A 26598-nucleotide genomic window follows, 5' to 3' on the forward strand; every position below is an offset into this window, starting at 1 on the left:
TACTATGAAATATGATGTTTTTGCACTTTTATATTATTGCTGTATTAATGTCTATGTTGTGTTTTACTGCTGTAGATTTTTAACTTGCCTGTTTAAGATCATTTAAATAACTTTATATTCTGTTATGTTAATCTACAGTAATGTTATTTTCTATAAGATCATATGTCTGTAGCATCACTGTCCTGTAGGGCTGCTTCACCATATGACCATGCACAATATCCAAATTGCAGAATCAGAGCCAAATTGCAATCTTTTGAAAAAGAAAAAAGGAAAAACAGTGATATAATGAGGTACTGTAGTGCTGCAGAGATGCCCTGACTTCAAAATCTCGTTCTCCAGATTAAAGAAAACATGTTTGTTTGGTTGAGACCCCAATAAAATTTCATGTTATAATGATTTACTTTTTTCCAGTAAATATGAAAATTGTTATGCAAAAATGATAATTCCCATTAATCGTATCAGTCAAAAAAAATCACAATGACTTTTTTTTCTTTTTACCATATTGTGTAACCCTGCTGTCCTGTGAGAACCACGTATCTCTAAAAAGGCAGTTTTTCATAAAAATAAAACAAAACAACAGCCCTGTTTGCAGCTTTGTGACATTGCATTGTTTTAAACAGCTTCTTTAGCTTCACTTAATCACTTGATCAAACACTTAACCCTTCAGTTTATCACAAATATATTCACACTTATAATCACCAAATCTGGAGATACATGGTTTTCACAAGGGTATGAACCCAAAACATTAACATTGATCCCTGCTAATGCCTTATGTAAATAAAAGAAAGTAGTCAGTAACCTGATCCAAGTATCTCAATATTAAAGTAGTGTAACTTTTGTTACTTGTCTGTTACTTTTGGTTTACCTCAACACCAAATGGTGAAATTGTTTAGCTTAATATAATGCTTTATGATTGTTCTTAGATGTATTAATTGCTTATCCAGCTGCATATTTAGATTAATAGTGGTAATTATGAGCATTTAAATACACTTTGTTAAGTATGCTATACATACAAGTAAAATAACACAAACTTATTCTGGTTTGAAGCTTCTGTTTTCATCCTCACACCATCCTGGTCACCAGCGTCACCACCTACAGTCCCTGAATATTTTTCAGTAGCTGAAGTATTGACAGTATTGACAGATTAGCTAGATAAGTGAATGTCTGTGTAGCTCATGTCAGCACTTGGTCTTACCTGTAAATGTGTATTTTAATTAGCTGAGTTCTCAGATGATAACAGCATTTACACAGCTGAAGGCAGGACTTCACTGTGCTGTGATGTTGCTGATTTAAAGACAAAATAACGACAAAATTTATATCCAGTGAAGCATTTTTTCACCAGAGGCTATGATTTGACTTTAACATTACCTATGATTTCACTGAGCCCAGTGTGATGTCATGAGTGAGTTTTGCTAAATGAAACTAATCAGTTTTTTTTTTTTCTGCAACTGTAATGCAATTCCTTATTTTGTATACTGATTACGACGTCCCGTTACATGTAATCCATTACTCCCCACGCCTGTGCAGTTGTATCTTGATCTGTCACCATGGCAACCACTCAGTTTTGCACCAATAGTATGTTCAGTAACCTGGATAAGGTGTTTACACGACACAGTATCGTGGTTATTACTCCAGTAGCACATCCAGACAGCAGTAATGACAGCTGCTCTCAATTTTTAGTCAGCCACTATCTGTCGCTCAAGTTAAAACAATTAAATATGTTTTAGGCAAATTAAATTTTATGCGGTAAAGATTGTTAAAACCAAAGGGAGAAGTGTGCGTGTGTTTGAGACAGCAGTGATAGACTATCTGGGCTGCAGAAACTCGTGTGAATGCACAATGATCTGTTGAAGCGTCTAGAAGAGATTTATTGTGGGGTGCACAGGCTCACAGTCACCGGCTGGCTGCTCGAGCAGGTTACATAAAGAAAACACACAATGCTCAGCACAAAATCACACCACAATGAGAACCTTAACAACAATCGTGTTGAATAACACCCAGGTATTGTGTTCAGTTATGAAACCATTTCTCCCATTGTCTCAGGCAGAAAACAATTGAAATCTAGGTCAGTGGGGTACGCAAGAGAGAGAAGAGGTTCCCAACATTTCAGCACAGACAGACACTTGAACCCCCTGACAATAGTCAAGCAGAAGCAGCTCGTCTGCACAGGCCTGTATTGGGTCATTGTTAGACATGTTGTTAATTAGATCTATTATGACCTCAACAATCACATTAACTGCCATTAAATGCACATTAACCACCAACTGTTCAATAATGAAACATCCACTTTACCTAAATGGAGTGATAATGGTGATGTGGGTGATTAAGTTTATAATAATTAAAATAATGATAATAAATCATCTACACAGGCCCTTTGTCTTGTTGTATTTTGATTGAATAGAAGCGCTTCAAATCACAAGTTGCATGAATAAATTAAAGCTGTTTTATATTAAATTAAACCTAAATTTGCAAGAGAGTTTGTGAGGTAATGTTAATTTTTGTTCATGAACAAAAAGAAGGGTTGTCTGTGTCCTCAGCCCAGCCACAACATGGGGTGAGCCCTCTACCCAGAATGAATTGTTTGATGGTTAGTCCTACTGGGAGACTGAATCTTTGACCTTTAAAGTTGGAGGGGTGAAAACCTGCAAATTATCTCCTGATTGGCCACATCCTCCTCTGTCCTTTTGCTCTTTCAGACTTTGTTTGGTAGATGTATTGGAACGACTCTACATCTGCAGGTGGATGCACCTCACCTGCAGGGACGGAGGTCGGCCTCTCGGTGTGCTGCAGCATGTTAAGGATGGCCTTCTTGAACAACCTCTACCTGCTGGTGGAGAAACAGCCTCACACTCTTTGCACCTCCAGCCATAATAAACCACCTGCGGTCCAGACCTTTGAATCTGCTCACTCCACTGAGTTGACTGTTTCTCTGAATATGAAGTGCAGCAAGTTGACAGTTCAGTTTGATATCAGACTAACAAAGAACAGAAACAGAATGAGCCAACTACATGCTTGTTATATATAAATATACTTTATAGCAGGACTGCAGAGGGCACAATTATATATGTAGAATCATATTTAATATTGCAACAGATTGACTGCAGAACATGGGTGCATTGCCACCCAAAATTATCTACAGTTAAAAACAAGTCAACAAGATGCTACAAGTACAGGGGAAAAAGTGTTGCATAAATAGGAAGTGCAAATAATTGAGATAAAGTAAGAAAAGGTGCTCACCATGTTTCCTTTTCACTTTTGCTTCCGTGCATATCGCACACACCAACCCACTCAAAAACTCCCTCAGCATCCAAACATCAACCAGCTCCATGTCAAACATTAGTTGTACTGAGAATGGGACAATCTGAGGATGGAGAATTTGTGTTAAAAGTGGGAAGAATTTTGTGTGTGTGACAATGGTGAACTAAATTTAGGGACTGAAAATATTATTTACATGTTAATTAGGTGGTACTGAAAAATACATACATGATGTATTGTTAGGTGTAGTTCTTTACACAGAGTGTAAAATTCAAGCACTTACTTAGCAAATTACTCTGTTGTTACTGGTGTGAATCAAAAATAGTTAAATTTTGCCCCATTTGTACCACCAGACAGCTGAAAAAGCAGAAAAAGAAGAAACGATACTAAGTGATTCATTCCAGTCCAACACTGACAGGCTACAGCTGACTTGAAAAGGCTGACATCTAGTGTCACAATACTGAAGCTTCCTTTCACAGAACTGCAGTCTGGTAGAGTCGTCCTCCTCTGCTGGAGCTACAGTGTTCTGCAGGATGTGAACTCACATTCCTCAGTGCATGGATGGTAAACAGAGTAAAAACTGTGAAGGGGCTTTTGATAGACTGCAGTTCCTTTGGAAATCAACATGATATGCTCAAGTTATTGACATGGCTGCTTTGCCTCTGCTGGATCACTTCATTAGCTCTTTTTATTGCATACAGTCAGCTGAATAACATTACACTGTATTTAACTGTAACTGAAACTTGTTTACAGTACAGAACATTTTAGCCAACTTCATAAATGAGACATAATAAATAGATTTGGGTGGAATTAACAGGCTTTTGCTTTTTCCTCTTATCAGTAAAACAATATAGACATTTTAGGTGCTTTATAAACGCTGCACTGCAGATATAAATATTAAACTCCATACAACTTATTTATGTGGTGGCTCTAATAAAATCTCCTGTCATGACCCAGTCTCTGAATGACTGCACCAGAGCATATCTGTGAAATGTATCATTTCATCACAGATGTGATTTAAAATGGTGAAATGTGTTTGACCATTATTTAATGTGAAACTATTAAAACTGATGAAAATGTAAATCCTGTACCATTTGTTTACAGCCAATAAAGATCATACAATTTCCCCTGACATAAATAGTGAATGAAAGAGGCCACATGGAGGCAGTATGGGACACAGAGTGGAAATACTGATTGGCTGCTACCTTCTCTTTCTCTCTCTCTCACACACACTCCTCCCAAAAATGTGAGGATTTAATATACTCAGAGTTATTGTACCCAAATACTCAGAATATGGTAATTTGATGTGTTTCCTGAGGATGGCCCGTGCCACTTACTTAATAAATTCAAAGTGCACTAAATATATTAGATGTTGAGAGGAGAAGGTCCAGAGGAGGAGGAGCTGTCTGATGAGGAGCAGGTCTGGAGGAGGAGCCTGGCTTGATAACAGCTGATGTATGACTGAGTACAGGTGTGAGTCCTTGGCACCTGCAGCAGAAACCTGGGCTGTCCACTGGCAGCAGTTGTTTGTTGTTTGTGACTGAAAATGTGAGTTCCTTTGTTCCTAGTACATTTATGTATATAACATCTTCAGGTCTGGCTGTGATGTGCAGTGAGTTATTGCTTGTCAGTTAACAGGTAACCAGATATTTGCTGTATATGTGTAAAGTTTGTTGTATGGGGATAATTTATGCTAGAGATAATACATGGTACATGTTTGGTATATGCAGTCCTTACTAGCAAATATTTCACATTTGAACTGTCATTTTATCAAGTATGTGGTTTAATGATACAACACCAAAACATCAAAATGCTTGTTAGCTGAAATATCAAAAGAGGCTATTCCACTTTTGTGACTTTTGCTGCCCCTTCCTCTCTTCCTCTTTGATACACACATGAAAGCACTCTGTGAAATTTCAATAAAACAATCCTGCGCCCTCAGTTCATATTGGCCCTTTTTATGTGTTACATTAGCAACAATATGTCGAGCAGGCGGGGGACACTTTGACTTGGCCATTTTTTTTTTTTTTTTTTATGTTTCTCCTTATATTATCTGTTGCACCAGTTAAAAATGATCTGTTACCTTCTTGTCTGTGTTAAAACATGAAAGCCATGTAGCACCAATGCTACCTTAATCCTGTGGTGCACTGAAATCAAAGAAATTGGCACCAGTGTCATTCATTTAGAAGAAAACCAGAACACAAAGAAGGAAACTAATTTCTGCTCTCGGTAATCACTGTCACCAGCAATAAAACTGGCAGGTGGTTTTAGTTATGGTCAGTGGAGAAACATAATCCAGATAACTGTTCACTTATGTAATCTTTTTAAAGGCTGCAACTAAAGATTACAGATGACATTATCAATTAATCTGCTGATTATTTTCACTATAAATTAAGTCTTGAGTCAGCAAAATGGTGAAACATGCTCACACAATTTCCCAGAACCCAAAGTGATGTCTTCGAATTGCATATTTTGTCCAACCAGCAGTCCAAAACCCAAAGACTCTTCATTTACTGTCATACATGACAAAGAAAAGCAGCAAATCCTTATATTTAAGAAGCTGGGACCAGTAAATGTTTGACATTTTTGCTAGAAAAATGACATGAAACAATTAGACTAATCAATTAACAAAACACTTGGCAACTTATTATCTTTCTATTTTTTTATTCTGTCATATTCCAAGCATTGGTCTATAAGAAAGACTATAGATTAAAAGAAGTTAAGTAAAAATATGAGATGTCAACATTAACATATGAAAAGTAATTTCCGCTTTGCATTTTTAACACATGAACTAGATAAAATCAACACAACAACAGAGAAAAGAAGCTGTTGCAGAGTCTTTTTAAAGGAATTGAAAGCATCTGTGTTACTTGGAAAATTAAAAAATTAAAAAAGTAATTAGCATTTTTAAAACATGAAGAAGTAAATAAAATCAAGACACAGCAAAACAGTTAGTAGTGGTGATAATGTTTCTAGGTCAGCATTAGCATTATTAACTGCTTGGCGGTCCATATGTCTCATTATTTTCTTTTTTAAAATGTCTCTACTGTTTTTTTTCTTCCAACTTTATAGTATTGTACCCATTAAATCTGGGAGAGCAGAAGACAAAAAGCTGCTGCTTCTTTGGTCTCACCTACCCACGCCTGCTGCTGCTGCTGCTGCTGTCTGACTGACCTGAGCACATCACCCTCCCCTCCTCTCTCTCTCTCTCTCTCTCTCTCTCTCTCTGGCCAAGCCATTAGCCATGAATTATGGTGCTGCTACCATCACAGCCAATTGTCTGGATGAAAAGCAGGCTCTGCCTCGCTCACCGTTGCGCGCTAGCTTGTGCCTGAACAGCAGGTTCAGGATCATAGTTTGTGATCAGCTCTGTGGTGGTTCAGGTCAGAGCAGGTAAGCAGATGACATTTCACTTAACAGGAACTGTGGGTTAGTGCAGAGCTGCAGGTTGGTGATTGATCACAGCAGTGGCATTTCCAGGACTTCTGAAAGGGATGTTTTAATCCACATATACCTGTTACCCAATTATGAAAATAAATTTTACTTGCATGTGGTTTCTCAAGATTTTGGCCTCAATAGTAAACTGTATAAGCAATAATCTGTTAAAATATACAGATAATATTGATCAGTGTTTTGAACTATATTTGTAATATCATGATTCCACTCTGTGAATGATTTTTCTCCTTGCAGGGCAACTGGTGAATTTGTGGGGAGAGAGAGAGAGACAGACAGACAGGGAGAGAGAGAGAGGAAGAGGAGAGAGCGGTATCTGTTACCAGGAAAACTCCTGCCGTTGTGTCACTGGGAAACCTGCGAGCAGATGTGATGGTGGAGTGATGCAGAGACTGGACACAGAGGCAAATTATCAGACACTGCACTGAACAGTACAGTACAGTAAGTGTTCCTGGATGATTATTTTTGCTTGTTATCTGCAGCCTGTAACTGACATTAAGGGGACTGCAGTGTTGCCCAGAGCTAACTCTTTGCCAGCTTTTCTACTGCAAACACCCCAGACAGCATAATTAAACCTCACAGAGGAAATGCAGCATTTTTCCTCCATACAATTTATTTTTAAAGGTTTACTTTTTAGACAGCAGCTGCTATAGCAAGTTATGCAAAATGTGTTAGTGTATGTTGTGTTATTCATTTTGTGAATATCTGCATTCAGTTTCAGACAGAACTTTACAAGGTTAGTATGTGTGTGTGTACTTTTTACATCATTCATACTGTACCACATGTTGATACACTATAACACTAGAAATAATGTTCTTTATTGGACAGAATTAGACTTCATTAGAGGGTTATTAGAGGATACAACAGAACTGTACAGTGTATTGTTTCCCCGCTGTTAGATGAAAACAAGAGCACAAAGGAGGAAATTAATTTCTGCTTTCAGTAACCAGCAATAAAACTGGCAGATAGTTTTAATTATGGCCGAGAAACGTAATGCAGATACCTGCTCACTTAAAAAAAAAAATGTTTAAAAAATTGTGAAACATGTTAACACAATTTGCCAGAGCCCAAAGTGACGTCTTCAGATTGCTTCTTTGGTCCAACCACACCATCATCGTTCCCTCAGCTGATCTGACTAGTTTCTGTTGCCTAAACCTAAGCAAGTAGTTTTGGCGCAAGTAGTTTCTGGTGCAAAATATATCCTCAAGTTGTTTATTTTGTCCAATTAACAGTCCATAACCCAAAGACTCTTCATTTTTTGGCATAAATGACAAAGAAAAGCAGCAAATCTTTATATTTAAGAAGCTGGAGCATGTTTGACATTTTTGCTAATTAGACTGATCCATTGATAAAACAGTTGGGAACTAATTATCTTTCGATCAATCTTTAGACCTGTGTCAGACTTTCCTAGATGGGTATTAGGGACACATTACAATAGAACTGTACTGCAAACAAAGTAGTGTATTGTTTGTCTGTAAAGTGAAATATGACCCTTATTACTCTCTAATAAAGTCTAATAAGGGTTTTATAAAGGATCTAACAGTGTCTAAAGAACATTGTTTCTAGTTTTTATCTAATTTGATACAAAGTACAGCTTGTTATGTCCTATTAGTGTACTGTAAAATAAAAATATACACACACGACACATAATATGTAAAGAAGTTATTTTCATTTTTTCTCACTGATAAAGCTGAACAGTCTGTCAGGATTATTTATCAGCTTTACCAAAGTTGTGAGTCTCAGTGGTTTACACAGAGGGGTGCGATGTTGTATTTTTCCTTTTGTTTGTATCTTGACAGCATCACTTTACCCCACTTTAACAAACCAGGCATTTATTTGCCTGTTATGAGCTCAGAGCACGGTAGCCAGATGGAGGCTGTTGATCTTGTTAGAAAGGTAGATGTGAAAAGACCATTACCTGGATCACAGCAAACACACACAAACACACGCACACACACGCAAGTGCCCTGCATGTGTGCATGCACAAACACACATGCACACACACACACACACAGTTTTGTGCAGTCAACCAATCACTAAGCTGTGATCTGCACACTGGTCTGTGTACCTGCTGCACTTAAAGTTATTAAGAAGTCAGTCATGAAGAATTATTGCGTACAGCTTGAGTTACATAAATGGAAACGCGGAAGGAAATTTGGATTAATATGTTTGTTACAAAGTTTCTGTTTTTGTGCAAAACATGAGCATATAGTCCACAATGTCTTACCATTCAGCTGCTTGCAGTCAGCTAAGTGAGAGTAAGATAGTAGCCGTGAGTCCAGATGGATTTGCATACAGGTTGGCCACTGATTGCATATGTTAAGTATAGTGCATTGTGTAGTAAGTGCTGACCTGCAATGTTAATGATTGACCAAGCCTCTTACACTCAGACTATCACAGTTGTGGTTGCTAAGAGCCTGAGGAAAGAGATAGCTTGGTTACATGTCCAAGAGCTGATATGTATAAATAGACACCTGGCAGGCATACACTCAACAAAAACATAAACGCAACACTTTTGTTTTTGCTCCCATTTCCCATAAGTTAAAGTAAAAGACTTCTTCTGTGCACACAAAAGGTTTACTTCCCTCAAATTTTGTTGACAAATGTGTTAAACCTCATGTTGGTGAGCTCTTCTCTTTTGCCAAGATAATCCATCTACCTGACAGGTGTGGCATATACAGATGCTGACTGGATGGATTATCTTGCTCACTAAGAAGGATTTTAACAAATTTGTCAACAAAATCTGAGATAAACAACCCATTTGTGAGCACTAAAGAAGTCCTTTTTTAACATCAGCTCTAAAACAAAACTGTTGTGTTCATGTTTTTGTTGAAAGTACATTAAAGTGTGGAAACAATTGCCATTTTAGATGCTTTTAATCAATGCAGGAACAATGAGGCCTGATTTACAAAGATTGCTGTGATTGTTCCCTGAATGGAAAATGAGAGCATTTAAATGCACACTCACATATTCCTCTTTCCTGTCTGTACCTGTGTTCTCATGCAACCAGCGGAGCTGAGGCGTGTCGCTGCCCTGGAAAGATGGTGGGACTGAGAAACTGCTCGACATGGGAACCATTGCTACTCAAGGCCTCCTGCATCAAGTCCTGCGCCAACGGCTGCTCCCTGGGCATCACTGCACACCTGACTTATGCTAATGCTGACATAGAGTCTGTAGAAGGTGAGTAGTGGGACAATACAACTGTATTTTGACGCCATATGTCATGAGATTGTTTTAAGTTGGGAGAAAAATAACATTATATGATATGCGGTCACATTTGTGTGCAAAGGGTTGTGAAATTTTTGTTGAAAACAAATTATACTTTCTGTAAAATGTTTTGTAATGTCTTGATTTAATGTAAGACATGGATTTGGAGTGGGTTAAATATTAGTGACTTATTTGGGACATCATGTACAAATGAGGTGAGGCTGTATTAAGAATAAAACGATGTGGAAGTAAATGGTGTAAACTGAAAACAGTAGAGGGAGAAGGACAGAGTGAGTAAGTATCAGTCCAACCACAGGGAAAACTTTTGACTAAGTCATAAATCTGGAAATTAGCAAAGCTTGCAGGCTCTCACAAGATATCTATTGTACTGTGAAATATGCTATATGTTGTGTAGTTTGATTGATTTCTACGTGAACTGAAGCAAGAGTCTGAAATCATCGTACTGTTTGTCGTCCAGGTGTGTTTGTGTACCCTCTCGGGGAAAAGGAGGTCGTGGTGGGCTTTGAGGCTGTGATTGCAGGCCGGTTGGTGGGCGTCCAGATCCAGAGCCGAGGGAAACTGAAGGACTGCTGTTTGGATTGCTGCCCTGCATCCGGTCTTGAAGGCCACTGTGGGAACGGCCGGGAGTGGGGCTGCTGCGGGAGCTCCAGCCTCGACATGCAATGCACCAACGGTGAGGAGGGTGGAGGGAGCAGGGAGGGATGCTGCGAAGGAAAGAGATCATATGTTGTGGTGCCTATGGAATAATCAGATATGATTTTATGAGCCTCAGCAAGTGATAAATTAGATATGCATTCATGAGCATTCACATTACACTTTTGCTTTTGTGTCTGCCCATTTCCCTAACAGTTATTGAGCAGAAATCAAACTAATTCCTTTATGGATACCACTAATGATACCACATTAATCATTGGTTCTCTGCTCTGCAGACACTGTAGCTTTAAAAACCCAGACCTGATGAAGAATACCTGAATAAGACTGAATGTACGACACCCTCTATGCCCATGAAAAGCCCATGCTTATTTGAAATGCTCACATAAAGGATACACTCATCTTTCAGCTCAATTAAAACTGGTGAGACTTGCTATGTTTTTTCTTGCAGATAAAGAATGTCACTTATATTATAATGTAATAGACCTGCAAATTATTTCAAGCCCTGTTTGAGCTGTTGCAGACTGTTGTCTGCTGCTGTAATGATCTGGTCTCTGCATGAATACAAATATAACGAGAGTAAGTCCCTGCTATGTCCTGCTTTAGCCTCACTGAGGATAGAAAGGACAGACAAGGGAGGCAAATAGATTTGGCTGCCTGCCTAATGGTGAAACGGCATTCACTTAGTGCAAACATATATCAACTTGAAGTGAGTAGTATTTTATTGGAAGTGGTGGTCGGCTATCATGTACGTGGAGTATTTTCTCTAATACAGGCAACACCACACAGACTTAAGGAACACTAATGGAGCTTTAGGTTACTTTGATTTCAAGGTGTGAATGATTTTATATTTGTGACAGTACAAAAAAAAATAGGGGTTAGAAAATAATCCTCTGATCCTCCATCCTCTGATTTATTGTTTCTCCAGTACTTGTCATTGGAGGGTCGTCTTTTAACTTTAAAAACTTAGAACTTTCATCCTTCATGTGATTAATTTAAAAAAGATCAAGCACTGGACTTTATTTTGCATGTAACTAACAATTATGTGTTTTTAGAAATTTAACAGTGTGCCCTTTGAAAGAGCTTTCTCAGGTGAATGTCCCCAACACTTTGTTGCACTTTAACATGCGGCTCAGCATCATGTGCTGGTTTGATTATGACGGACATTCAGGCATCAGATCTCTAACATATCAGGCTGTAGCATCATCTGATCTAATTCACATTTAATTTTCATCTATCTTCATCTAGAGTCAGGTGGTTTTGCAGGCACAAAGCCGCTGCCTCAACCCAATTCACTTTTTCACAGGCTCTAATAACCATTTATTCAGCACAAAAGTAGAGAGCAGCCATTTCATCATTTGGATTTATTTGCCATGAATATATTATTTGGAGAGGGCATTGCAGGAAGGGATCCAAAAACTATTGATAGCACTCGGGAGGGCCTTGCTTTTTAGACTTATTGCATGTATTATGTTATATGCAGAGTAAATCTGCCCAGGTAACTGCACAACAGCCAGCTAGGTAAGTAGCTGTGCAACTTAGCAATTTCAAGTGGTTTGCCATGTTAGTTGTTGTTGAATAAGCAAATTTTTGCAAAATGCTTACCATACTTTAGACTTCTTAGATATTCTAGTTACCCAAACCTAGTTTACCAACCACTCCATGTTAGGTTTCAGCTTTTGTCACCACCTCACGTAGATTTTTTTAGCAAGTATACCAGCTTAAATAAAAATATATCTATGATTCCCCCTCTTCTTAATTATTCCTGTGCATTTCTGAATTTTGTAAGCTTTTATCTGTTTCATCCTGCTTTTTTAATGCTCACTGACTGACAAAAAAACAACTATCTGACTTTAGGAATCTCAGTTGACCGAGGGATCTCCCAACTGATATTTCAACTCATCAGCTTTCAGGGGGGCAGCACTACTTTTTTTTTTTTATGAAATCAAAGCTGAGACTCTGCTCCCCTCCACGCCCCAGTCATTTTCATACAGTCCCTTATTTCTGTTTAAACTGACTGATGATGTGAGTAACTGCTGTATTTCTGCTTTAGGGCATCTCATTTTGGATGAAGACCTTGAAAGAACCACCTTCATCGTGGGCACAGGTGTCATCGGTCCCATGGATATAGTGTCTGTTGTCATAAGCACCACGCTAGAACTCCCCACGTTAGAAAATGGAGCAATCCGCATCGTCTACCCCACGTTGCTCACCCCTATCGTCACTGGCCAGCTGCCTTCAAGCAAGAGTGAAAATGGAGGGAAATCAGAAGAAAATGGGTATTTATGTCTCAACTAACTGTGAACATTACTTTAAGTTAACACTAACGAGGCTGACTGCTGTATGTTGTTCTTCTCCTCAGACCAACCAGCTGTTTCGGCGCCACCTCAGGAAAACAAGACCGGGCCCTCGACTCTGAGCAGCAGTGTGCCCACGCCATCTTCACCAGTCCAGCTGCCAACCTGGCACCGTATGAACTCAACTTCCAGCTGCTGGTCAGAGGAGCCTGCCTACTGGCCGGTACTGCCTTCCCTCCTCCAATATCATTGATTCAGTAGATCTGGACTCAGCCATTGTAAAATATTGGAATAGCAGGCAATCTCATTACAACATCAAATGAACGGGTTTACAGAGAGGGCCTGAATCCAAAGGAGACAGGAGGCCTTAATCTACTTCACTGGTGTGTGCTGCAGAAATGGAAAAAGCACAATCAAATTACTGTGTAATATGCATGACTGGTGTTTATGCATCTTAAAGGGATAGTTTGAATTTATTTAAGCGGGGCTGAATGAGGTACTTATCAACAGTCAGTGCATTAGCTAACAAAGTGCTGCTGTTGACAGGATCAAACAAAACCTATTTTAGCCACCTGAAAAAATCTCACGGTTCTGTTGTGTGCTGTATTTAGAATATTTTTACCACTTATAGAGGCCAAATATTGTTATCTCTCTCTTAACAAGACTCCTAAGGCAAAAATAGTAATGTTATCTCACGGGAAATGACCCATCAGTTAGTTTATTTGTGTTATTGTGTGGATCGGTGAATCAAAACTAATCATTTGAAACACTGAAATCACACATTATGCATAAAATTTAGCAGGTTGAAGCAGTAGTAGACAAACAACTCCTGTGTTATGCAGGGTAAAATTACTGTTTTTGCCAAAGGAGTCTGGTGAAAGCGATATTGGACTTATACAATCATAGTTTCCCATCAGAAAAAGGATGTCTGACAGCAAGGTAAAGCGGTGAAACTTTTCTAAATATAGCAAACACTTAAACTGATGCTGCTGCTGATGATGATCCTGTCCACAGCAGTGGACTGCTGAACTTATTACACCAGTACTGCTGCTGCTTCTCCAAACTGGAGGTGTGCTGACCACCATCTATTGTAGGTAATACACTGACTACGGATAAAAACCTCATACAACCCCACTTCCATAAATCCAATTTTACAAGACATCAGTACTTCTCAAAAACTTTTATTTGCCTCATTTTATTACTTCCTGAACTGATTTGTAGGCCTGGAGAGCCCCACTCACGCTCTGAGGGCAGACGCAGATCCCAGTGCCCAAAGTGCCTCTGCTACTTACATCACCTTGGCACAGGAGCATCCATATGACAGACACATAGAGATCATTCTGCACCTCAGTGGTGAGCAACTGAAAACTCCTTCCTTGTTGTGTTTTTTCCCTTTTCTGTCTGATATTTAAATGTGACTTAAATTAACGAACCTCTTCCACAGAACCTCACAGCCCTTTGGTGATATTAGAGAGAGGCAGGCTCTCATTCAGCCAGTATGAACAGCAGATCTGTTCCCGCAGGGATTTCATTCGCTGCACTCGCAAAGATTCAGAGCCTGAGAGGAAGGTTGGTAGTCAGTTATACTTACTTTATTATCTCTTTTTATCCAGGGTGGCTACAAAATTCAGATTTGCTGATTAAAAGGGCCTTAAAAAGTATTAAATAGTCTTAAATTCTGCTTGGGAAGGTCATTTAATGAACAATGAACATCAACAGAAGAAACAATATTAGCTAAATAACGTGCATGAAACATTGCTGGGTAAGTAGTTTTCCACCACCATAATAATATAGGGGTCTAAATGACTTTCACCATAAAAACCGGAAATTCTACCTCCATGCAGCCTCATCTCAGACTCTTATAGCTGTACTTGGACAAATGTTCTACATCACATGTATTTACTCAGAAGAGTGTGCTGAAAATGTGCATTAATAATTGCATTAAAAAGTCTTACATTTACCATGTGGATACATGTAGAGACCTTGTCATGTACCTTTGATGTCTCACACGTGCTGATGTTCCACCTGGACTCCCACAGGTGGAGTTTGTGAGGAAGAGATACCACAAGGACATCCTGAACAGCCCCGTCTTGATGCTCAACTTCTGTCCCGACCTGCTGTGTGAGCCTCTGGAGCTGCACAAAGCCACCAGAGAGCTGCTGTTCCTCGTGGATCGCAGCGGCAGCATGAGTGGCACCAACATCCAACGTGTGAAAGTGAGCTGCAGGCAGAATAAAAACATACACATGAACCAGAGTTTTTAGAGACACGTACATCGATCCCATATGTTCCTTTGTTTTTTTTCCACAGGAGGCCATGGTGGTGGCTCTGAAGAGTCTCCCCTCTGGCACCATGCTCAACATCGTGGGCTTCGGCACCACCATCAAGCCTTTGTTCACCTCCAGCAAGCTCTGTACTGATGTAAGCTTCACACAATGACTTTGCTTTAAACAGATAATTACTAAATCAGCCTTGTTTACAGGATGTTACTGTCAAACCATATGTTATTCTTGATCATCTCCACCAGGTGTAAGTGTGTGTGTGAGTGCCTGTCTTTCACAGATTGTGGCAGGCTCCATTTTAAAGCTAAAGTAAAGCTACTGGTATCATATGAAACTGCATGAGCTAGGTATACCAGCTTGTTGGGAAGGGGGCTAAATAACACTCTGAGGTTAGGCTAAATTTTGGTGAGGGAAAAACTGGCATGGCCATTTTATAAGGGGTCCCTTGATGTCTGTTTCACCTGTATGAAAATGGCTTCTATGGGTATCCAAGGATCTCTCCTTTACAGACATGCCCACTTTATGCTAATACCATGCAGCTTTTTGCATGCATGTTATTTGAATTTCTAAAAATGTCGTAATAGTACTGCATACTGGGGTCCCTAAACAGTATTGGAATTGCATAAATTGGGAATGACTGGAAAGAGAACAATCCAACGCTTGGTGAATTCTGCTTCACAATGATAGGAAGAGCTGACATCGAAGAATCAGAAGTTGAGACTCTTGTGGATCCAGTGAGCCCGATTGTATTCATGTGCAATGATGAGACCATTTTTGTAACTTCACTATGATTACTTTTAAATTCAGTTATTGCAGAGAACTAATCAACTCTATGCAAAAACATTAACCCTCTGAATAACCACAGCTTTCACTGGGACAGATCTATGACTAATAATAAAAAAAACAATTATTCAAAACTTTGCAAATCTCTGCAGGTTGCATCTGGAAGTTGCGTTGGCGCTGGAGTATGTGCTTCATCATCCATTGCATGGAGGAGATTTGAACTCTACTGAGTGACCTCTTGCAATTACATATGAATTCTTCTCAGTGAAAGACAACACATGGAGTGTTTGGATCATGTTTCCTGAACACAGATGTTTTTCAGCCACGTAGGACTATCTGTTCTGTTTCATCTCCTCTCTAATCAGGCAATAGGTCAGTTACTTGGGTTGCCTTAGTAGCAGAGGATCAGGTTTTATCCAGACCAGGGGCTGCAAGGACAAACAGTCTTTGCACATACTCACGACCATATGGTGACCTTTCATGCATTTTCACTAAGGCAGGAGATGTCCCTCCATCTCCTCTGCTGTCAGGCATGTTTGTCCATGGTGTGATTTAAGGTGGTTTTAAAGCAGGTGCTAATGTGTGTGTGTTTGCTCTCTCTTTATTAGAGACGTACTGATTCAATTCTCTGCCTCCCTCACAGGGTAATTGGGGCATCTGATATCAAACAGTGAATTTATCTTGACAACATAGGTGTATGTTTGCACAGGCGACGTCATGCAGATGGACAGGTGTTGTTGTTTGATGCTGTTACCTTGACTGTAAATCATCTGATCGCATCTCTCCTGTTTTGTTTCTCTGCACACGCTCACAGGTCACACTGATGCAGGCCAATGAGTACGTCCAGAGGATGAGAGCCGACATGCGAGGCACCAACCTGCTGGGGGCGTTGTCCTGGGTGTACCAACAGCCCATGCAGCGCTCGTATCCTCGCCAGGTCTTCATCATCACGGATGGATCCATCAGTAATGTTGCTAAAGTGCTGGAACTGGTTCGCAGAAACACATGTGCTGGCAGGTACGGAGATAGATTTCAAGGACATTAGGAAGGGTAGTATTTTCCAAAAGTACAGGAACTTGCAGGGCTTGCAGCACTGAAAATTTCTTAATTTTATTTTGAGTACTATTTTTAAACATTTGCACCTGCAAACTGAGCCCCTGTGAAGAGTGCTGGACCTTGAAGCCAATTTGACATAGCAGCCAAACAGTGTAATAACAACACATGATGCACAAAAACCCAAAAAGACTTTTTTTTGTGACAGAAGCCCCTATAAAAAGGGTGAATACATTTTTTTGGTCTGATAACATTTACCAAATCAAGAAGAGCCACGTGATTATTAATTCAATACTAATAATACTATAATTAATTTACATCTGTAGTTCCAGGGCAGGTAACAAAATCAGACAAATACAAATGACAATGAAGAAATACAAATATACACAGGTAACAAAAAGACATAATACACTGTGCAACATGTCAGTGGAAAGACGATGAAGTCCAGGCCTTTTTGTTGTATGGTCACACACAAAAATGACATGTAAAAACACCTTTTCTGCTTTTTCAGTGGACTAATTTGCCTAATCTTCACGGGTCATTGACCACAGTGAAACACAGACAACAATGGGCTGAAGGAACCTTTCAGTTCTTTCAGAAGTAGCTCCTGGGTCTAAAGGTTGTGTGTTTAAGTGCAGCTTTAGATATTTAAAGCTATAATATGTAACATTTCAGGATTTAAGAGTCTAAAAATGCTAGACATATGTTATATATTTTGTTAAGTTGTGTGTTTACATCATCACAAATTTTCCAACAATGTTTGAAACCAGAGAAATGTATAATTTATTCAAGCTAATAGTTTGTTTCCTACTGACAATTATTTGCTATAACCTCTAAGAAAACACAGGTAAAGTGAAGAAAAAATTGGTGAACATGACTTAACATAACATAAAGAAAACTTTATTACATTACCTCATCCATGAACACGAGTTTTGCCTGACTCAGATATATTTTAATCATTGTGGTTGGTTTAATTATGAGGAAAACAACTGCCATGACCCCGCACTACTTCACAACATCATCAAACTGCATCTAATTTTATTGTAGCAACAGGATTTACACGCTGTGTTTAAACCATTGAAATCATGGTGAAGAATAGTACAGGTGGATCTCTAATATGAGACAAAAACAGGAAAAATGGACATTAATTCAAACAGCAAGTTAACAAAGATTTATTCTATGGCTGTCAGGTGATAGGACATTAAATCACTGTGTGTGACCAGGAAGCAAAGAGAAATGGAGTGCAGTGAGAGCAGGCAGGATGGGGTGATAAATATGACAGAGGCACCATGTGGGGGAGGAAGGGAGACAGAAAGAGAGGAGACACAAGATGTCGAAGAAGCGAGACCAAAGCACTGTGACAGAAAGACAGAAGAGAAAGGGCTGAGGTATTTCTTCAGCCCCGCCCAGTAATCCCGTTAAGTGCTCTCCTCTGCAGTAAGAGTCACGCCCCTCTGCTTCCCCACAGGCCCTTCAGCAACGCACAATAACTCCATTTATCTCTCATTAGTATTCCCGTGCTGGAGTGACTTTCTCCACTGTATTTTGGCCGTCCCTCCGCACACCGTGTGCATGTTCGCTTATTTCGGTAGTGCCAACAGTATCTGTCCCCCTTTCCCCCCCCTTGCTGTTTTTAGAGACAGCACTCAGGATCTGAGCTGTTTCAATTATTCTGTCCTCTGCTCTTTTCAAACTCTCAATTAGCCAAATGGTGTGTGATCCCTCTGAGTACCCAAATAACAGTTCTGTCTGTTTGATGACTCTGTATTTTCTCTTTCCAGAGACACAGGAAGCCTCTGTGTGCCATTATGGTTTCACAAATAGATATGTACGGAAGTTCAGTTGTTGCAGGAGGCTGGCACTTGATTTGTTTAGACAGTGAAACACATGTATATATAATGCAGGCAGTGCACTTAATAATTGTGGTATCACACTTTAATTTTGGGATGTGATAAAAATGTCATGTGTGCATTCTGCATCACCTCTGCAGATGCTTTGGCCTGGGCCTTGGTCCTCGAGCCTGCAGGAGACTCCTGCAGGGCGTTGCCAAACTGACAGGAGGGACCACAGAGTACTTGGATGATGAGGAGAGACTCCAACCCAAGGTCAGCAACGGTGCAGCACTGCCACCTACTGGAGAAAATATGAACTGTAGAAGTTTACGCATGAAACTGTTGAGGGATGAATACATACTGTACAGTTTCACTACTTAACATTTCATAAGCCATTAGCAGTGGTGAAAGTGATATATTTCATTAAGTGGTCTGTTGAAATAAAATTTTAATGTACTCATACTTTGCCACTAGATTTCAGGTGGAAGTCAAAGGGGCCATTTCCCTGCAGTACTTTAATACATTTTGCTGATAATGCTTAAGTACTTTTACTTCAGTGAGATTTTGATTGCATGACTTTTACTTTAATGGAGTATTTCTACATTAATTTATTAGTAATTTTACTTAAACATCTCCTCCAGACATACTTTGAACAATTATTTGTGTCTGATTTGTTCTTTTCCCAAAAAAGAATTATTTTTTTCAGTTATCCTGTGAAAATCTATGAAATGACGTCTTCTCCTTCATTAAAATACAGAATATATACATTTTCAACCAACGTCACACTTTTGCCAGTTGAATATTGGAGCAGGATTGACTTCCAAACTATTTGTGATGTCACAAATCATGAGCACATAGAAACTTTGCACTTTCAGCAGTTCTACTGTCAAACTGCATGGACATCATTTGGTAGAGCGCCGCTCAAATAGCCAAATGCAGAAACAGATTTTTGAGTTGAGGGGACTTTCTGAAAAGAGTCTGAATACTTCTTTCACCACTAGTGGGAACTAGTGAGCCGAATTAAATGGTAAAGTCTTAATTTATAAATATTGTGATCAACCCTTCTCCCCAGTTAATCAAGTCTCTGAAGAAGGCCTTTGAACCTGTGCTGACTGATGTTCGGATTGACTGGTACCTGCCAGAAAACATGGAGGCTTTTCTTTCACCCAATGAAATCCCTCCACTCTACCCTGGGAATCGTCTAATTGGATATTGCACCCTGTACGATACGACAAATTTCAAAACAAAGAAGACAGAGGTATACATCACTGCATTCTTTAAAAGTACACTGGTGTGTGTCTGCTTTTGAAAACTACGGAAGAGTATTAGGGCCAGACGTCAGGTAAAAAGGGAAGAGGATGTTTTTTTTTTTTTTATTATTTGCATTTGGAGAATAAAGCCAAAATGTTGAGATTAGTCAAACTAAATCAGGAGAGGAGATCTTTCATTTTCAGGATAAAGTTGAAATGTTGAGAATCACATTTTTTTTCTTATCTGGCCCTAATACTCTTAAGTAGAAAACAAATCTAATCATACTGTTTTATTTCATAGTCTCAAGGACGGGGCTATAAAGGTTTACACCGAGGCTCCACAGGTTCGGTTTTTGGCCAGTCAAATGACGAACTTTCCCCTCCTCCTGCCTCTGAGTTGATGCCTGTGGTGACCTGTGCAGATGGTACCGACTTGGAGGAGGCACTGAGGGAGATTTCCAGAGAAATCTCCTCTGAGTTCTCCTGTGCCAGAGACACGGACCCTGGCACCAGCCCAGGTCTGTCGCTCATCAGTGAATCTTGTTGTGAAAATGAAAGACTGGACGCCTCACGCGACAGTGGCTAACTTTTGGCTGTTATCTGCTCTAGGTGTGGAGCTCGACTGGTCCAGCGATGTGAGGAGGAGGATCCAGGAGAGCTCTTATATCCAGGAGCAGTATGTCCTCACTCGCTGCTCCCTCAGCAGTGAGCGGAGTCTACAAACGCACTCCCACTCACACATACACGCCTCGTCCAACTCCGACTCTGCAGGCGGGGTCTTTCTGCCCGACCCCCACTCCTCTGGCTCGGTGCTGGATACGGGGTCTCTACCCCAAGGCCTTGAAAAGATGCCCCCTCCGGAGCAGAGATCATCCCTGTCTCGCTGGGCGGACTCTGCATGGCAACAAAACCTCTCGGCGGAAATCCCTGACAACGGGGCAGAAAAGGTGAGATTTATTGTAAGAGAATCACCCTAAAGCAGTTTCCTGGCAAAACTTAGATGCAACATGACGTGAAAAAATACCTCCACCATCGCTACAAGATAGTTTGACAGCAGAAAATGTTTTCATCTATCAGTCCTGTGAATAAATGAGCATTTTTTTCCTTTCTCTACCCACTACTTTGTGACAAATTGTAACAATAATAGTGGGAGAACTCTATTGTAGCTTTTGAAAGATACCAATTTATCCACCAACACAGTAAATCAGAGCACAATAAAAGCCACAAGACATGCTGTGTTCTGAGAGAGGGTACAACCTCTATCTTTGTTGCTCTTAGTTGACAGTCATTATTGAGGGTTGCTGAAAAGGCTTCCGGAAAAGACTGTACATCTCCAAAGGATGTCGTACTTGAGTCAGGTTGAGGCAAAGTACCAGGAGTAGGGGAGAGCGGGAACGAAAGTAACACTTTACAGATTAATGGCATTTTAAAAGATCTGCATACAGACAAATCACTGCATTGCAGGAGTCATTTACCCTGCTCCATTAGATTACCCTAACATCTTTTAATTTAAGATGTGGTGATGCAGAGAAAAATATCAGTCTTACCAAGTTTTTGAACCCATTTGATTTCCTCTGTTTTGCAACCAGACTGGGCGTCTGGATGGAGGTGAGGAGTGTCGCAGGAGACATAAAGCACTGGCCCGTTCAACCATGGCAGCCCGGAGTTTCTCGTCCCCCCAGGGTGAGCTGGAGATGCATCGCCTGAGGAGAGCTTTGGAGAGGGTCTCCTTCGACCAAACGCTGGGAGGGAGGCTGGATGAAAGCGACGGGGAGACGAAGCCCCCATCAAGAGGGACGCTGTCCCGCAGGAGCCTCACCGACTCCAGTGAGCTACAGTTCATTACAGATAATCCTTCCTGATTTGCCTCCAGCGAATATGTATCTCTGCTTCTCATTCTGACCCTCAGATGGACTCCTGTTCCCCGCCTCTCCTCTGGACTGGGACAGCTTCACAGACCCAGAGTACCTCTTCACCGCTGCTCCACCTGAGGATCCCCCGCCGGGTCAGTGCCGTTCGCTCATTCATGGCCTGCTGAGCGGCAGACCTGTGTCCTGGGAGGTCACCGTGGACCTAGGGCACCTCTGGACCCCTGACGGCCAGGAGACACCAGGAGCTGAGGGGGGTGGAGAAGGAGGAGGAGGAGGAGAGGGGGAGGATGGAAGAGGAGGGGAACCATGGGAGGAGATCATTCACCAGCTAACTGCTCGCTCAGTTATACGGGACTTTGAGAAAATGGCAGAGAAGGAGAGCGACGTTGGACATGGTGAGACTTAACCATTTCAAGTATCTGTCTGATCGTTATTCTAATACTATCTAACCCTTTCTGTTTCCTAGGTTCAGCCAAACGATACCGTATGAAGGCTATCCAGACCAGTAAGCACTGTAACATCATCTGCATGTACACCGCCTTCACCACCACTGATAACAACCCCAACAAAGGCTTGCCAGACAGCATGGACGTCCCAAACACAGGTATGGCTTCCTACCAACTCGCACATGAAGTTTACTTTACACGTGATGAGTACTATCCAGCCAGAGAAAATAAATATGTCTGACAGTCATGTGATCCAACTTGAACTCTCGTAACTCGTATGAAAATACCATGGACCTTATAGGATTGGCAGGCTCTGTTGTTGAACTGGCATTCCATTTGGTGAAGAGCGCATTATGACTTATTTAGGACTCGAAACTCAAAAGTTTGGGAGTTGCAACTTGACTCGGGACTTGAGACTTGTAAAAAAAATGGGCCTCATGCAAGAACAGTTGACCTCTGGTCTTGGGCTTGAGAACTTGGGATGTGGGTTTAGAGTTGTTACCTTCCAGTGAGCAGGGAGGATGTGTTGAAAGATGCCACTGAGTTACATTTTGGGAATTTTAATAAGTGTTTTCAGTATTTGACCCACAGTTTGGATTAAAAGTCAGGTTATCTCAGCTGCTTCTTAAGTCTTCACCTTTTTATCTGGTTCTCGTTGGTCCACCAGCTTAATGAAAGTAGGGGGCTAAATCAACGAAGTGCACCTTTAGTGCACATATCATGTATAATAGCATTCACAGATTAAACTAGTTTGCAAAGCCTTCTTGCAGAAATTATAAGGTTAAATGCACATAAAAGGCATGTGTTAAATTATGTGGAACAGGTTACTGTTTGAGAACTACATTTTAGTTGTTCTTGTGCTGTGTGTGTTTGTAGGGATGCCTTTGGGGAACAGACGAAGTTCTCAGTCAGGAAGTCGCAGACAGAGGACCTATTCTGTCGGCTTGGGCAGACGGCGCACCAGTAGAGACAGCGAGGACATCGAGGACACCTGGAACTCCACAGGTAGACAGACTGAATGATACCAACGCCCAGTTCAGTTGTCAAGACTTTAGGTCATCAACAATCTTTGTATCTCTCAGACAGAGATGACACTCCTGCCTCACCCTGTAGCCTTACATCCTGGGACTCTAGTAAGTACTGCTGTCGTCTCGATCAGTGAAAACATTGTAGAGTCAGTGTAGTCTCAAGCTTAGAGGCGTCTGACCAGGAAGCCAGTTCAAAACTCGAGGTGAGTCTGTATGGAATGAGAACAATCAGAGGCGCTCTCCCCCTGGCTTGATTATTCACATCTGCAACCCCTGAGGTAGTTTTTAAAGGGTCAATTCACCCAAATTACAAAAAATTTCAACTACTTACCCAGGTTTTGACATGTCTCTTAAGATGTCTGCTTTCACCCCATTACAACTGAAGTGTTTGCATCTTTCTGGTGTGGACAGCATTGAAAAAACTTCGATTTTAAAAGGCTTCTTCCTTTAAAGTACTTCTACTTAAAACTGTTTACAGCGAGACAAAATGTTCAGGTTTTGGTCTGGGTCATGTAAAAGGTGAATTGAACCTTTAAACACCAGGGAATATCACTTTACCACTGTGTTTATGAAACACAAGAATTTAATGTTTTGTTCCACACCGCTGTCTCAGGTATAGCGGGCAGTGCTACAGCCCCAGCAATAACAGGCGCCCCATGCACACGTTCACAGCGATCTATCGAGAGCAAGTCCATGGAGAGCTTCTTTGGCAACAGGTAAGACTTTTACATTAAATTATAATTCCTGTGAATCTGGCATTATTTTGTAAAAGGGGATCACTGACAATTAGCAGAATTTGTGATGCAGATGTTGGCATACTGTTTACATTTTTAAGACTGACCCCCTTGATTTATTATTTATTTTATCCGTTTTTTGAGTGATGCACCTGAAATTTGTGCAGATATATTTTGGTCTTTTTGAATGACTTTTTCAAGATGCTTTAAAGCACATCATTGTGCCACACCTTTTTCCCTCTTCTTTTTTTGAGGGGTGCATATTATGTCTATATCTAAATGTATTTGTGTGGGAGCGAGTATTGCTACGGATGGACCTAGATTTTCAAAATAAAAGACCAAGAAAGTAACTACCTTAACAAGGAATTCAGGAGGAGGCTAATTTTTTCAAAATAAGGGCCCACTAGAGTAACTGTACCTTAACAGGAAGTTAAGGATGAGGCTTGTTTTTCAAAATAAAAGCCGCAACGGTCATTGTTTGTCAAGAAATAAGGGATGGACCTAGTTTTCCAAATTAAAAGTCAAGTAAGTATAAAGACTAGTAAGTATAAAGACTAGTAACTATATCTTAACAGGAAAACACAGGATGAGGTGGTTGTTTAAAAATCAAATCCCTAAGTAATATGGAGCTAGACAAAATGTTTAACTCTTTAACAGTTTCAAGCTCTCTTCAGAAAATGAAAACATGTCTTCTCGTTTTGGATATTGCAGATTTCCACTGGGCAGACTCAGGTCCTCTATTTCATCAGGAAAGCAGGTTCCTCTTAAGTCCCACTGTCTGTCTGCAGAGACCGAGAAACAACCTGAAACTGAAGCTCTAGACTACCTGCCCCTGGTGAGCTGTGAAACACTTACAACTTATTTACTTAACTACACACAAGCGTGCAAACACGTATTAATTTGTGTCTATATCTTGTCTAATCAGGTCCGTCTGCAGCTGGCATCAGGAGCTTTTCTTCTGACGGAGATCTACTCTGACTGTGTCCAGATCCCCCTGGACCGCCTGAAGAGGGCTTCACCCTACAGCCTCCACCGCCGCAGCCTCAGTCCACCCTTCCGCTGCACATCTCCCAGTGCTCCATCTTTGTCAACTGCTACCAAGACTCCCGGTGCTCCCACAAGTCACCACGTTACCTTTTCTCCTTCTGCCTGCTCCCTCGCCAAGCCAACCTCACCTCCTTTCCACCACACTCCAGACGACACTCCCCTGATGCTGGAGGCGAGGCTTCGCCGAAGACACCTGTCTGACCGAGACCCTGTCACCTCACCTCCCGACCTCCCCAGCTCCGAGGAGGGCTCCCTGGAGCTATCCGTCGGCCCCTCTCCGAGCCAGAGCCACGGCCAGGCAGACAGTGGTCGCGGATCAGAGACGGATGTCTGTGAAGGCTCTCTGGGAGAGCCAGCCGACCTCCAGGGGAGCAGCCAGTTGGCTCAAGAGGACCTGGAGGGCTCGAGCTGGGCCACAGCTGTGGCTCTTGCCTGGCTCGAGCACCGCTGTGCCGGCTACTTCATGGAATGGGAGCTGGTGGCAGCAAAAGCGGACTTCTGGCTGCGCTGTCAGGAGCTGCCTGAGGGAGTGGACCTGGCAGGGCTGAAGGGAGCTGCCAGACAGCTGTTCCTGCTGCTGCGCCACTGGGACGAGAACATCAAGCTAAACATGCTGTGTTATAACCCCAACAATATGTGAGAGGAAACTGAGCCAGAGCTACTGATTAGCATACTCACTTGGTAACAATAATAGAGACTCCTAAGAAGCTACGCCTTTACATGGAAAAGTAAATCCTGTATTTTATCTGCAGGATCAACTAATACCATAACCCTGTGCCAAGTTCATTCCAATATTAAGTTGCACATGAAATATTTTACTGATGTAAGACTTTATATTTATGTAACAAGACTTCCCTTTACATGACATAGACCAAGTGGCCTTTTATTATAAATATGCTTTATGCAATCACAAGAATGCCTTGACCATCTAAATGGGCTTTTTGTAGTCTATATGTAGTTAGTACAGTGAATTACTTTACCAAATGTATAATCACAGTCAGTCAGTGTTGAATGATGATCACGATGATTATTTGATAAACTAATGAGATCTTACTTTAAATAATGAAACCAATGTTGGGAAAATAAAAATTAGTAGAATTTAGTAATTTGTTGTAATGTGTAACAAAGACACATGCAAGATGAAGAAAAAACAAAGGTTTAGTGGCATCTGTTTAATATAAAATGTCACACTTTTGCTGCCTCAGTCTACTGCAAACTTTTCACATTAAATCTACTCGTGTGGTGAACCACTCATAAGAGGATCAGCGAATTACATAACAAATTAGACCTGATTGTCTACAGCTTAGTTTTACACCTTTCTGTAAAAATATTCAACTACTGACAAAGATTTTGGCCTTGTACTGGAGAATACTTCATTACTGTAACAT

At 40.8% G+C, this 26598-nt stretch overlaps 1 protein-coding gene across 2 annotated transcripts; it reads left to right on the forward strand.

Moving 5' to 3' along the window:
• Window positions 1-6979: 6979 nt before the first annotated feature.
• Window positions 6980-26591, forward strand: vwa5b2 (von Willebrand factor A domain containing 5B2). 2 transcript variants are annotated; one of them, XM_084731893.1, is made up of 22 exons: window positions 6980-7149; window positions 9719-9888; window positions 10394-10609; window positions 12641-12866; window positions 12950-13107; window positions 14106-14237; window positions 14329-14453; window positions 14924-15100; window positions 15195-15305; window positions 16764-16966; window positions 18993-19107; window positions 19907-20092; window positions 20386-20602; window positions 20694-21031; window positions 21674-21911; window positions 21994-22350; window positions 22422-22559; window positions 23278-23406; window positions 23484-23534; window positions 24043-24145; window positions 24875-24998; window positions 25089-26591. In XM_084731893.1, the coding sequence occupies exons 2-22, from the start codon at window positions 9750-9752 to the stop codon at window positions 25848-25850; spliced, it is 4245 nt and encodes a 1414-aa protein (XP_084588019.1). In that variant the 5' UTR covers window positions 6980-7149; window positions 9719-9749; the 3' UTR covers window positions 25851-26591. The 2 variants fall into 2 exon arrangements, with proteins under 2 accessions (XP_084588019.1, XP_084588020.1); XM_084731894.1 differs by lacking the exon at window positions 23484-23534.
• Window positions 26592-26598: the final 7 nt, after the last annotated feature.

This window comes from Lutjanus erythropterus, chromosome 12 (assembly GCF_056507025.1).
Source record: "Lutjanus erythropterus isolate fLutEry1 chromosome 12, fLutEry1.hap2, whole genome shotgun sequence".
NCBI lineage: Eukaryota > Metazoa > Chordata > Actinopteri > Lutjaniformes > Lutjanidae > Lutjanus > Lutjanus erythropterus.